This window comes from Opisthocomus hoazin, chromosome 3, assembly GCF_030867145.1.
Source record: "Opisthocomus hoazin isolate bOpiHoa1 chromosome 3, bOpiHoa1.hap1, whole genome shotgun sequence".
Classification (NCBI taxonomy): Eukaryota; Metazoa; Chordata; class Aves; order Opisthocomiformes; family Opisthocomidae; genus Opisthocomus; species Opisthocomus hoazin.
Window position 1 is genome coordinate 25615173 of NC_134416.1, and position 13246 is coordinate 25628418.

The 13246-nt window shown below is 41.5% G+C and overlaps 1 protein-coding gene across 3 annotated transcripts in view; it reads left to right on the forward strand.

The window, feature by feature from the left end:
* The window catches only part of RNF19A (ring finger protein 19A, RBR E3 ubiquitin protein ligase), a 67525-nt gene extending 54279 nt beyond the window's left edge, over positions 1-13246 (forward strand). For all 3 annotated transcript variants that reach the window (XM_075415785.1, XM_075415786.1, XM_075415787.1), the window contains 5 exons: positions 5871-5985; positions 8069-8230; positions 8876-9089; positions 10484-10627; positions 11012-13246. In XM_075415785.1, coding sequence (XP_075271900.1) covers positions 5871-5985; positions 8069-8230; positions 8876-9089; positions 10484-10627; positions 11012-11702 — 1326 coding nt within the window. In that variant the 3' untranslated portion in view covers positions 11703-13246. The remainder of the gene's footprint in view (positions 1-5870; positions 5986-8068; positions 8231-8875; positions 9090-10483; positions 10628-11011) is intronic.

The following is a 13246-nucleotide window of genomic DNA, read 5'->3' on the forward strand; positions in this document are numbered from 1 at the left end:
ACCTCAGGCTACCAAGGAAGAGATGCGACATACCGATGGGCTCGTGACCAAGGGGTGGACTTGACCATGGGCACCATCGCACAGGTTATCCATGAATGTGAGACATGCGCTGCAATCAAGCAAGCCAAGCGGGTAAAGCCTCAGTGGTCTGGAGGACGATGGCTAAAAAATAAATATGGGGAGGCTTGGCAGATTGACTACATCACACTGCCACAAACCTGCCAAGGCAAGCGCTATGTGCTCACAATGGTGGAGGCCACCACCAGATGGCTGGAAACCTGCCCTGTGCCCCATGCCACCACCCAGAATACCATCCTGGGCCTGGAAAAACAAGTCCTGTGGCGACATCGCACTTCCGAAAGAATCGAGTCGGACAATGGGACTCACTTTTGTAACAGCCTCATAGACACCTGGGCCAAAGAACACGGTATTGAGTGGGTGTATCACATCCCCTGCCATGCACCAGCCTCTGGAAAGATCAAGCGGTACAATGGGCTGCTAAAAACCACATTGAGGGCAATGGGGAGTGGGACTTTCAAAAACTGGGATACCCATTTAGCAAAGGCCACCTAGTTGGTTAACACCAGAGGGTCCACCAACCAGGCTGGTCCTGCCCAGTCAAAACCTCAGCGCCCCATAGAAGGAGATAAAGTCCCTGTAGTGCACATGCGGAACATGTTAGGGAAGACGGTTTGGGTCAGTCCTGCCTCGGGCAAAGGCAAGCCCGTCCGTGGGATTGCTTTTGCTCAAGGACCTGGGTGTACCTGGTGGATAATGCGGAAGGATGGGGAAGTCCGATGTGTACCTCATGGGGATTTGATTTTGGGTGAGAATAGTCCATAAATAAATAAATTGTATAAAGTTAATTGTTAAATAACCCTGTCACTGTCTGTTATCACTGTTATAATTGTTATGTGTTGTACCAGTAGTATTGTAGTAAGAATCGTCCAGATTAAAGAAGACTTTTTGATGAACCCTAGCAGAGCACAGCGATGATGGAACTGGACCTGGTTTTCAACAACTGGCATCCAGCAACTTCATCGAGATCAACGTCTCCAACCTGCAGACTGTGGGCACGGGCCGCACCAGATATATCAGCCGTGAGCTCCGGATGCAGCAAGTGACCGCCTATCACCACACATCACCTCTCCTGCCATGGAAGACCATTATACGACAGATGGAGCCTGAAGTCATGGATTAAATGAACTCAATGGACACTTTAGAGAGATGATCCATAGACTGAGGGAATGATATCTGGAGACAGGAGAAGTGGTGGTGATCAACTGGACAATGGGGGACCTGGGCACGACGTAGATGGTATGGAATAAGGGGTGGATAATGTCCTGGGTTCGGCCAGGCCAGGGTTAATTTTCACCAGAATCCAGGAAGAGGCACAGCTGGGCGGGCTGACCCAACCCCACCTGGCCAAACAGAGCCGGGTGTTCCATACCATGTGCCGTCACGCTGGGTTCCAGTGGCGGGGGGCGGCTCGGCGGGAACTCACTCGCGGCTCGGGAGCGTGTGGCGCCGGTCCTGTCCGGGAGAACGGCTCTGTGGGGTCGTGCGGTTTGTTCTGTGTATTCCCCTTATCTGTACCGTTGTTGTTGCTGTTCCCTTTGTTTGCTGTTCTGTTAAACTGCCCTTACCCTGACCCACCAGTTTTCTGCCTGTTTCTTTCCATTCTCCTCCGCACCCCAGCGGGGGGAGGGGCGGCCGCGTGGCCCTTTTGTTGCCGGGGGGAGCCGAAACTAAAACAGCCTGCTTGCCACGTGGAGCAGCGTTCAGTGCAGGTAGCTAGACAGCATCTGTCTTCATTTTACAGCTTATGGGAACTGGCTAGAAATTAACATGTTAATCAGAAACCAGTTGATGTATTTCCTCTCAGCAATATAATAGCTTAAAGTAAATGACAAATTGCAAGGAAAACAAAAGATAATTACGGCTTCTATTTGTAATTTAGGATAAAGTAGTAAGTTATCCAGATCTTTTGGAAATGGACTTTTTGAAATTATGAGTTGGTTCAGCAGGTGCTAAGTGTTCAGTTACCTGTCTTCGATGGCATAATCAGAAGGCTTGTTTTTCTGCCTCTGTCAGCATGGATTCTCACAGTGACTAGCACAGACACATAATTCTACACATTTGGGGGGGAGGGTTTCTCTCTCATGAGCTGTTGCTGCTAGATAAAAGTCCGGGAATGCAGGTTTTCCACTGTATTCTTTTTCGTCTTTTTCTTTCAAGCAAGTACTCCCACCTTCTGCTACAGTTATTTTTTGACCCTTCTATTCTGTTTTGTCTTAGTCCCATACATTGGAACCTTATAAATGATACGAGGAAGAAGGCAGCAATTACCTGTTTCAAATTACTATTGCATGTTCTGCTTTTCTCATTAGATTTTGGGAGAGGTCCCCATCACTGAGCACCTTTCATATATTAATGGTAAAGTTAGTCTGTGAGGGCATCCTCTTGAGAATTTCCACTGTACCCCACTGCTTAATGGTCATTTTTCTGTGACTCCTGTCACATGTTTGCGCTTTTCTTCTGAGCATCTGATGACGGACATTCAACAGGCTCTGCAAGCGTAATTTTCTTAGTAAAATTGATTTTTCTGATATAAACATAAACTCTCTTCCTACGCTAAATTCTTATTGCGCTATCTTCAGCTGACATAAAGAATCCGTTTACTTTGCAATATCCCATTACGTACTTGATGGTTTTTAAGTCCACTTTCATTCTTATCTTTAAAAAAACCTAACACTTTCAGTTTTTCTTGAAAAACTGCCAAGAAAACACACTGGTTTAGACCTCCGATACTCCTCTTCTGGATGTATTTCTAGTTGTTCATACCACCTTTGTTTTTGTCCAGTGTGAACACAGCAGTGAAGCTGAAGCATTACTACTGCCGAGTTAAATGAAAGGGTGATCCTGTGCATATAACTGCCACTTATCTCTTTCTGAACAACATGCTGTTTTCATTGTGTGTACTCTGAAACACGTACCCTTCCCCACTGTACTGGTAATTTAGGCAATTGGTCTCTTCTTAAGGGTAGTCTTCAACGCATTACCATTGTGCTGCATCTTAGTCATTTCAGGCCAGTTTTTTCAACTTCTCAAGACTAGTATGAGTTCTGACATTTTTGCAACCTTTACAGATCGTGTTGGTCTGAAATTCAACACACACATTCTTCTACTTCCATCTTCCAGGTTAATGGATTGAGGGCATATCTCTTGGAAGAAGTATAGGGTGAAGAGTTTCAATTTGGGGAGTAAAAAAAAAAAACCAACCACTAATGACAACTCAGATGTTTTCTGTCAGTTTTACATGAAACTAATAGTAGATTTCTCTAGTCCGTTCTTCAGTCTGGACCATTATAACCATACAAGAAAATGTAAAAATTTTGTTCTACAGTGTGCGTGACATCTGCTTCTCCTCATCCTCAAGGCTAGTTATCTTGTCACAGGAGAAAATTAAATTGATGTAATTTCTACTTGAAAAAAAATCAGTGTGGCCTCTCTGTTTCCTGCATTTGCTTTGGTGTCTACAAGTTCCCAGTTTTCAGGAAATTAAAGTTCAGTTCACTGGTCTTCAATTCCCCAGCTTCTTGTTTTACTTCTTTTTAAAGATTGTCATTGCAATTTAACTTTTTCCAGTTTTCCTGATTTTTTTTTTCAGACATCTTCTATGAGTAATAATTTTCAAAAATTACTGTTAGTGGCCTGAAATTGGGCCTGCTGAGATATTTTTCAGATCGCCTCATGTAAGTACGCTCTAACCTGTTGTTTTCCTACAGATCTTACTTCTTTGTCACCAGTCACCTGGATCACAGTTGATCTTTAGTGACAACTGAAGGGAAGAAAAATTGAACAGCCCTCCAATTTCATTTGCTGGCTGCCTTTTCTTTTTGTTAAATAGCAATCTGATCCATTTTGGTCTTCCTCTTATTGGCAGCGTACTTGTAGAATAATTTCTTGTTGACTTTGATGTCTTTTGCTTTTTGTCTCCCCTATTTTAACCTTTCTGATTTTGTCATGACACTGTCATGCTGTTTCTTTATACCCATTTATAGTAATCTGACCTACTTTCTGTTTTCTTAATGCTGCTGCTGCTTCAGCAAAGGAAGCTTTGTTGTTCTTTCACAACATTCTGTCTGTCCGCTGTATTGGAAAAGTTTGTGTTTGTGCTTTGATAGTTTCCTTAAGGAAGTGCTAGTCCTCTTATTTTTATAGATATAAATCTTAGAACCTACCAGTTTTCTGCATTTATTGAAATCCCTCTTCTTCTGGCACAGGATTTTTATTTGCATATTCTTTAGTCTTTGCTCAGTATTCTGGAGTCTCTTACTTCATAGTCATTCCTACCAATGTAACCTTCTGTCTTCACGTTTTCAATCTGTTTCTACTCTATAACCACTCCCTTCTGTTCCTTTTTGTTCCTTTTATGTTTAAGGAATCTAGTAGCCTTTCTGGATATCTTTGTATGTCTTTTGTTTCAGTAGTTATAATTTCCCATAACGGTAAAATTCAGTGCCTGAGGTGATCCTGCTAATTGCTGAGAACCCCATGAAACCTGATCTTCCTGGATTCGTAGTTCTTACATGCTCATACTGTGAGAGTGTTCATGTTCAATTTTTCCTTTTTAATCCATAGGTATGTTCCACATTCAGGTGCTCCCTGACTCTGTGTTACTCTTTGTGTAATGTACCTCAGAGCAAGTAGATGCATTCTCACTATACAAAGTACAGTGTCTTCTCTGCCCTTTCCTTGACTGTTTTGCTTGAACAAATACAAATACTTCTAAATTTATTCCAAAATGAGAACTACCCTACCGAATTTCTGGTTGAAATTATAATTTAGAAAGCACAACTTTTTTAAAACTTCCAGCTTTTTTTTTTTCAGTCTTTTTGCAGTAGTGTAGTAATATAAAAATACTGTGATTATCCTCTTAGCACTGTTTCGTGTTCCTCGTTACATGTAGTGAGGACTGATTGAGCCTCATGACAACGTTAAGATAGCCACCTTTGTAGTTACGTCTTAACCGAGAATGGTGACAGATGAAGTGTGTATCCCTGAAGAGCCATGTTCCTAGAGAGAGTAAATGAAATGCACAAAAAGGAGGAACTCTCTGTAAAACAGTGATCTTTGAAGGCCTTCCAGGTTCGTATGGGATTGGTGGCAGATGAGTTTGAGGCAGTCACATTTTAGAGTTATTGCAGACTTGAACCATCAGTAAGGGTTTTGGTTAGCAGATTCCTCAGTAAATAGTAGCACAGCTAAGACTCAGGTTTGCTGAAATATTTCCTGTCTCAACAGCTTGTCATGAGAGGGTGCCAGAGCAACAGAGTTCTTGCTCTCCCCCCTCCCAGGCTATGTTTGGTGAAGGCTGCCTTGCTACAACATTTTCATGGCTGTTATGTCAGCCTCTGTTTCCATGGATCTAATAATCTCTGCAAGTTTCACTCTGTATTGTTCAGGGGAAAGATGGCTGGGAATAAAAAGTGTCAGTTTGATCAGAAGTGGTAATTCTTTGATCCTGAAAATTGTCTGCTTTTCCCAACCAAGTAAGCTGGAGTAACAATTAGACAAACAAAAACGGCTGTGCAATGATTTAGCTCTTCTAACTTGAGGGTGAAAGTAAATGCTTAGTTCATGGATGCGAGGACTTCTAGCTTCTCAGAAGTTGCCTAAAATCAAGAAATGTATAAATTTTCTTTTCTTTGAGTTAAGAAATAAGTTGTGACATAGAATGTGGTCTTTCTGGAAGAGAGCGGGGTGCAGATTCCAAACTATTATATGTCAGTTCTTCCATCCTTGCAGCAATGTATTATTGGTGACGATAATACTCTAAAAACCCTTTCTTCTTTTCTTCTCTCAAGATTCACAATCGATACGAAGGCAAAGACATTTCAAAGCACAAGCGAAACTTGGCTATAGCCGGTGGTGTAACCTTATCTGTAATTGTTTCTCCAGTTGTAGCTGCAGTAACTGTAGGTAAGCAAATATTACTGTTTTGTGTCTTGGTAGCACCTTGCAACCAGAACTCTACAAGCACTCATGAATAAAACAGCTGAGATAAAGCCTATAGTTTCCTTTTGTAGGTGAAGGAACTGAGACAGTGAGGAGTCTGAAGTTATACATTTATCGAGGCAGAATGGAGAATACAGTATTTCACGAAATGCTGTGTTAAAATGAAGAATTAAAAATAAATTTTATCTTGCAGATTGAAGTTTCCACATTGTCATATCTGGCTTTTAAAACTGAAATATGTAGAGATTTTTTAAATGACTGACCAAGAAAAAACTGTTGCCACGGAGTCTATTTGTATTTGAATAACTTCATATTGAACTTTTCTCAATACGAAAGAAGAGTGCAGTCTCTTACACTTGACAGTAGTTGACGAACTATTTGTTATGCTCTGGGAGTCAGTTTGAATTCTGTCACGTTCTTTCTCATAGGGATTGTTGAGGATAGCATTTGAGGAAAATCTGGCTGTACGCTACAAAATGGTTGTGGTTTTACCATGTAATTTCAAGATCACTGTAAACAAACCTGATTTTTTTTGAAAGGAGTGGATTTGCCCAGTGCTGCCTTGCTTCTCCTTTGTTGTAGCACAGGCATCTTTACAATTGCCCAGTAAGCTGCCGTGGATAACTGATTCACATTAAGACCCACCATTTGGTTTTAAGCTGGATCAGTCCCCTGATCCAATTCATCACGCAGTCGTGTATGCAGAGTTCCCCCTTGTGCCAGAAGTGATGCTCAGAGAGGAACGAGTGGCCTCGGGAGGACAGGGCTGCTTTTAGCAAGTGATAGTTTAAATTAACCGTGAAGCTGTGGCTCTGAACTGCTTGTTAACAGTGGGTGACCACTGTGCAAATGCAGATATGCTAGTCATAAAACTGTCTCTGGTGTCTGTCTGCATTGCATTGTTCCTATGTAGCTGTGGTGTTAGATCCCCGCTAAACTGGTGGTGGGACACAAAGTCTCACACATGTATTTGTAAATCTGCTTTACCACTTTATTTTGAGCTGTTTCTTACTCCTGACTGGAGATAAAACTTGGCTTTTTAGGGAAAGCAGTTGGGTTTTATTTTGTGGAATTTTTACTCTTGTCCCATTGCCATTAGCAAGTGGCCTGTAGTCTCAGGGCATTATATGGCTTCCAAAATAACGACCTTGAGAATGTGGATTTCCTCCTTGAATGCTGAGGAATTTCTAGTGAAAAGGACTTCTTGTAACTGGAACTCTTCTTTTAGGTTAGACAGAGGAGCCTTTGCATTGGGTCTGGCTCTGTCCTGGCTCTTTCAGAATGTACCAGCTTGTCATTTTTCAGTCTACTATTTTTCTGTACCTTCTGTGTACTTCCATCAGCAAAGCTGCAGAATGGTTTCATTCATATGTCAGAGGAGTAACTTTCACCAACCAGTAGTAGTGGTGGGATGGGGTTGTGTGCGTATATCTGTGTGCACTTAGCCCACAGTTCCTTTCACTAGTTTCCCTGAACTCCTGCCACTCTGCTGCACAGAATTGTTTACTTTTAAAGAAAACTTGTATAATTAAATTTTTTTTCTATTGAATCAGTGTGATACAATAAATATGAAAGGTCCCACAGTAATAATAAAGTCCTATTACATTGATATCAAAGCCCTGTCTGACTTTAGTGGATGCACAGTCAAGCCCCTTATTAAATTAGTAGAGGTAGTAACATTTTTAGTTGAATAACACTGGAAATCTCTGCTATTTCTGCTTCTCAGGTGGAACATTATTACAGTCCCCAATGGACCTTACATGAATCTTTAAAGTATTTTCATTTGGTTTTAAAAGATGTTGTGGACATACTGGACGTATTAATTCATCAAGCATTAAGCTTCTCTGCATACCAGTGCTGATACAGGATATTCTGCCTGCTGAAAGTACTTTCCAGTCATTTCACCTTAGTGATTTAGCAATATTTTTTAATTTTCCTCCCTCCTCATTTCTTTCAAGTGTGAAATATTAAATGATCATGGAAAATGAAATTGAAAGGCTCTAAAATATAAGTCACATTTAATGAAAGACCGTACTTTCCTCTGTAGGTATTGGTGTTCCTATTATGCTGGCTTACGTGTATGGAGTTGTTCCAATTTCCCTCTGCCGAAGTGGAGGCTGTGGTGTGTCAGCAGGCAATGGAAAAGGTGTCAGGATAGAATTTGATGATGAAAATGATATAAATGTTGGTGGAACAAATGCAGCTGTAGGTAAGAAAATTCTGTGTTTCGTTTTCTATAAATTTGGGCTTTATTTGATGGCCTTGGATACCAGAGTGTTTATTTGCGGAAGAGGTACTACATCGTTGCTGAAAGACCAGCTCTCAGATGAGGATAGCTTCTCTGTGTTTGTGCCGTGCTGTAATGCAGGCATTAAAGCTTTTCTTGCCCCTTTGAATCAAAGCCAGACTCGAGTAAAGTCTTTTCCATAGATAAAAGTTTTAAGATAAAATTAATGGTGCTTTTTCAGAATACTGGTTTGTGGAAGCTTGCTGACTTTCATCATTTTATCTGTAATAGAGGGGACTAAATGCTGATCTGATGCTATTTTTGTTTTAATTACATGGCAGTATCCTTTGTGATAGAATCTGCCTGTTTTCCTTGACTCTGTGTTATCTGTCCTATCAATGGTTAACTTTTTGGTATCTTATACACATGATGTCAGGCATAACCATTATGGCAACTTCAAGAAAGGTCTCTTTTTTTCTTGTTTTTTGGACAAAGTTATCTTTTTGTCACAGTATGTTTTACAAATCCTTTTTCTCAGCATAGTTTCAGGAACGGTTTCCATGGTCACATTCTAGAAACTACTAAGTTCTACTTCGTAACTGACAAGCCTTCTTTATTTCTGTCTAGATACCACTTCGGTAGCAGAGGCACGTCATAACCCTAGCATAGGCGAAGGAAGCGTTGGAGGACTGACCGGCAGCTTGAGTGCAAGTGGCAGCCACATGGATAGAATAGGAGCCATTCGAGACAACCTCAGTGAAACCGCTAGTACCATGGCCCTGGCTGGGGCTAGTATAACAGGGAGCCTCTCGGGAAGTGCAATGGTGAACTGCTTTAACAGGTAAGAGGCGAGCTTTCTACTGTACACTGGCCTGCTCTACATGTAGGCAGAGGAAGTGGTATTACTAGGTTTTTTATTTTTATTTCTCTTAAATTGGTTCCTGTTAAAAAGAACTGTCTCTGGGAGATAAGAGGCAGCTCATCTCTGACAAACTTGCTGATTGCCAAGAGATCCTGCCAGACCAGAATCCTCAAAGAAGAGTTTGAATTTTTTTCAGGGTGAGTGGAGCCTGAGCTCTTGTTCTCCTTCTTCCCAGGGCAGCAGCCTCTGCCCGGGAGTCGGAGGGAGTCACCTCACACCTGACACAGTCATGTTTGCCAGTGCATCTTGCCCCAAAGTCAGAACTGCTGACTTGTTCAGTAGTCTGCGAATACTAAGCCGTGTCTTCACGGGCTGGAGCGTGGATTCGAACAGGACTCGGGCAGGAGGAGAGGCAGCCAGGCACCTGGCCTTCCTGAGGTGGCAGCCTCTTGCTACTGACGTGCTCAGTGCCTCCTGCGAGTTGGGGCCTTGCTGTTTGTTGGCTGTCCTGCACCCTGAAGAGAAAGGGAGTGTCTGGAAAAGATTGCTAACATTGAGGGTTCAGGATGGAATTTGCTCTTGAAATCAGGTGCTACCACTGCTCATTTTCTTGAATACTTTGGAAGTCCAGGCTGTATAAAATAAGGAGGGCGGGGTAGCATCCGGAACTTCCTCGTCTGTTTCAAGCTGTGATGGCGGAGTGAGGTATAGCTATCCTCCTCTTCAAAGAGCTGAGAGTGGAAAACTAAACAAGAGACCACTTCCAGTTCACTGTCAGAACACAGATAAACAAGACATTTGGGAAAAAGCTTATAATTTATTTCTGATTTATCTGCTCCCCCTAACTTAAGATTGCTCAGGTTTCTATTATTCCTGTTGCAGTTGATAACAATGCAATATAAAGCAGAGTACAGAACACAGTTCTCTGCCTGTTATTTGATTAGTAATAATTTTGCAGCTGGAGGGACAGGGGAACTATAATGTCTTGAACTTACGTACCCTTCTGATTGTTTCTTCCAGTTTTAGAGTACAGTACACTATCTGCAGAAGAGCTGTAGCTAAGCCTGGAAGTTGTTCTTGTACATCTCAGGGAGGAAAGAATCCAGAACCTTTGGTTAACATGCAACATTTTGCTTTGTTGGAAAATTAATCTGGTTTGCTTTTAGGTGATTTTGCTTTGGTTTTTAATCAGGAAATAGTATTTTTTGGCAGTAGGAAGAGAGAACCTGTTTCAGTAGGGTAAACGTGCATCTATACTGGAGTAACTAATAACTACTGAATGGTGGAGGAACGCTACAAGGTGATGCTGATTTTCAACTGGTGCACTTTAACTGCAGAAGCAGTATATGCAACTCTCTCTCTTTCTCTCCAAGACTGGAAGTACAAGCAGATGTGCAGAAAGAACGATACAGCCTGAGTGGAGAATCTGGCACGGTTAGCTTGGGAACGGTTAGTGATAATGCCAGTACCAAAGCAATGGCAGGATCCATTCTGAACTCCTACACCCCTTTGGACAGGTAAAAGAAATGTGGAGAAAACAAAAGATTAATAAGCCTGGCTTATTAAAGGGTATTGTAAGCATGCCTCAGCTGTTCTGCTTTAACGATTACCCTTTGAAACCATAAATTTTGTTACAAGTTGAGGTACATGTGACTGCTTATATTTGCCAAGGTTACTTCCAAAGAGGAACGCCCTCGCTGTAGCTCAGTGAAGTGTCTGGTCTTCCAGACTTTGTGTTTTTCTTTGGGCTGTTATTTGGTTAAACACTTAACTTTTCTGAAACAAGTTGCATCGCTCTTTCTTTTGCTACTGATCTTGGAAAGCAGTAGCAGTTTGTTTTGCTGTGTTAGCTGGCTTGTCTTAGATGACCCCTTACACTCACAGATTCTGTCTTGTTCTAGGGAAGGCAACAGTATGGAAGTGCAAGTGGATATTGAATCAAAGCCAGCCAAATTCCGACACAACAGCGGAAGCAGTAGTGTTGATGATGGCAGTGCTGCAGGTCGTAGTAATGCCACTTGTTCATCGGCCTGCTTGCCGGAAAGTAAATCTAGTGCCGCCAAGTGGTCCAAAGAAACGACAGCAGGAAAAAAATGCAAAAGTAAGCTGAGAAAGAAGAGTAGCATGAAGATAAACGAGACAAGAGAGGACATGGATGCCCAGCTGTTGGAGCAACAAAGCACAAACTCCAGTGAATTTGACTCTCCCTCTCTTAGCGATAGTATCCCATCTGTAGCAGATTCTCACTCAAGTCATTTTTCTGAGTTTAGTTGCTCAGATATGGAAAGTATGAAAACTTCCTGTAGCCATGGTTCCAGCGACTATCATACTCGCTTTACCACAGTCAGTGTTCTTCCAGAGGTGGAAAATGATCGCTTGGAAAACTCTCCACAGCCAAGTGGAATCCCCGCGCCTGTTCCAGCAGCCCCAAGCACTGATGTTCCACAGCTGAGTTACATTGCCGAGGAAAGCATTAATAATGGATCTTCAAAAGATGTAGATCTAGGTGTTGGTGAAGCGCTGAAAGAAACAAACAACAACCATTCACAACATGCTGTGGAATTAAGCACTGCTATTCAGACTGAAATTTAAGCCTGTAAGTGCTGCAAAAATTACTTACCACTAAAGAACCCTGTCTGAAAGCTGGTTGAGTTACGTGCGACTTCCGTAAGCTTCGGGTGACCAGCAGAAGCAAGGTTTTGATACAACTACATTTTATATATACTTGCCTGATAAGGCAAAATACTTCATATGGAGCTTAGACCTGTGTGAAGAGACATGAAGGCTTTAACCAAGTGCATTTACAGCAGTACAAATATGCCCATGTTTTGTATTTTTGCCACAACTTTGCTTGAAAACATATACTTGGTGTATTTAGATAAAAATGGGTAAATTCTTACTATGTTAAATGCTGAAATGGATAATATGTCCTGCACTGTTCACTTGAAAAATAGGGGTTTGGGATAAATGGGTGTTGGCTGAGCAAAAGTGACTTAAAACCATTCTTGTGTGAACTCTGTTTAAGGGAAGCAAAAGTTTTGCAGAGACCTATACAAACGTATTTCAGCAGTGAATATTCGTAATGAGAATTTTGTTTCATAACTGGACACACTGTATTTAGAATGCATGTAGAATGAACCGCATATCTTCAGGTGGATGTAGCCTGTGTCAGAAGTGTTTGTGTGTGTGTACACTTTGAGCAAGGTTATGGCATTTTACATCATTTTGAAACGGAAGAAATTGGTACTGAATATATGGTGGGATGGAGACGTCACCTGTGAAGAACAGTGGGGTTACTTATTTATTCATGCAACCAACCATGCAGCAAAGGCTACTATATAGTGTATAAAAACTGTAAAATAACAATCCAGTGATTTATAAGCATTGTATAAAAGCAGATGCCGTCACCTTTCATTAGGGGGGGAAACAGTGCCCCGTCAATTCTTGGTGCCTTTGGAAAAGACTGGGTTTGAAGTGCCTGGTCGTTTGAAGATTTTACTGTAATGTTTTCCAGAATGTCCTCTTTGGCCACCTTGGATCACAAAGGAAAGTTCTAGTGGATAAAATGACTGTGGTAGATAAGTGTATAATAATAATAATGAAGTATTAGCCTACCAAAGACTCACTCAGGCTTTAGTGGACGTGACATCTCTTTGCAAGACATGTGTATCTTCAGTCCCAGAACTAAAGTGCAGTGCAATGACTGCCCAAGCGCAAAGATGGGTTCCAAATATGCTGGCTTTTTTTTTTTCGTTTGCATATGGAAAATGCACAGCTGAACACAAGCTGAAGTTGGCCAAAGCGCCTGCACTGTTAACATTTTTTTTTGCTATGTAATTCACTAAAATGAAAAAAAAAATTGTGACTATCGGAATAACAGTTAACAATGTTCTGTCTTGTGTTTCATGTATTGCCATTATGGTGCTACTGGAAGTTTGGTTGGATAAAAGGAAAATGCCATCAGCTGCAGTCCTCTTCCATGACTTAGCCTCACTGGTTTCAGTAATATGCTTATAACACTAGTGCCAGTTATGTTATTTGATAATGCTTGTTACAGTATTTGTATATTTGCAATTCAGTTTTGCTCAATAATATGCGTGTAAACTGCATATCTGAAATAAATGTCTAAATACTGA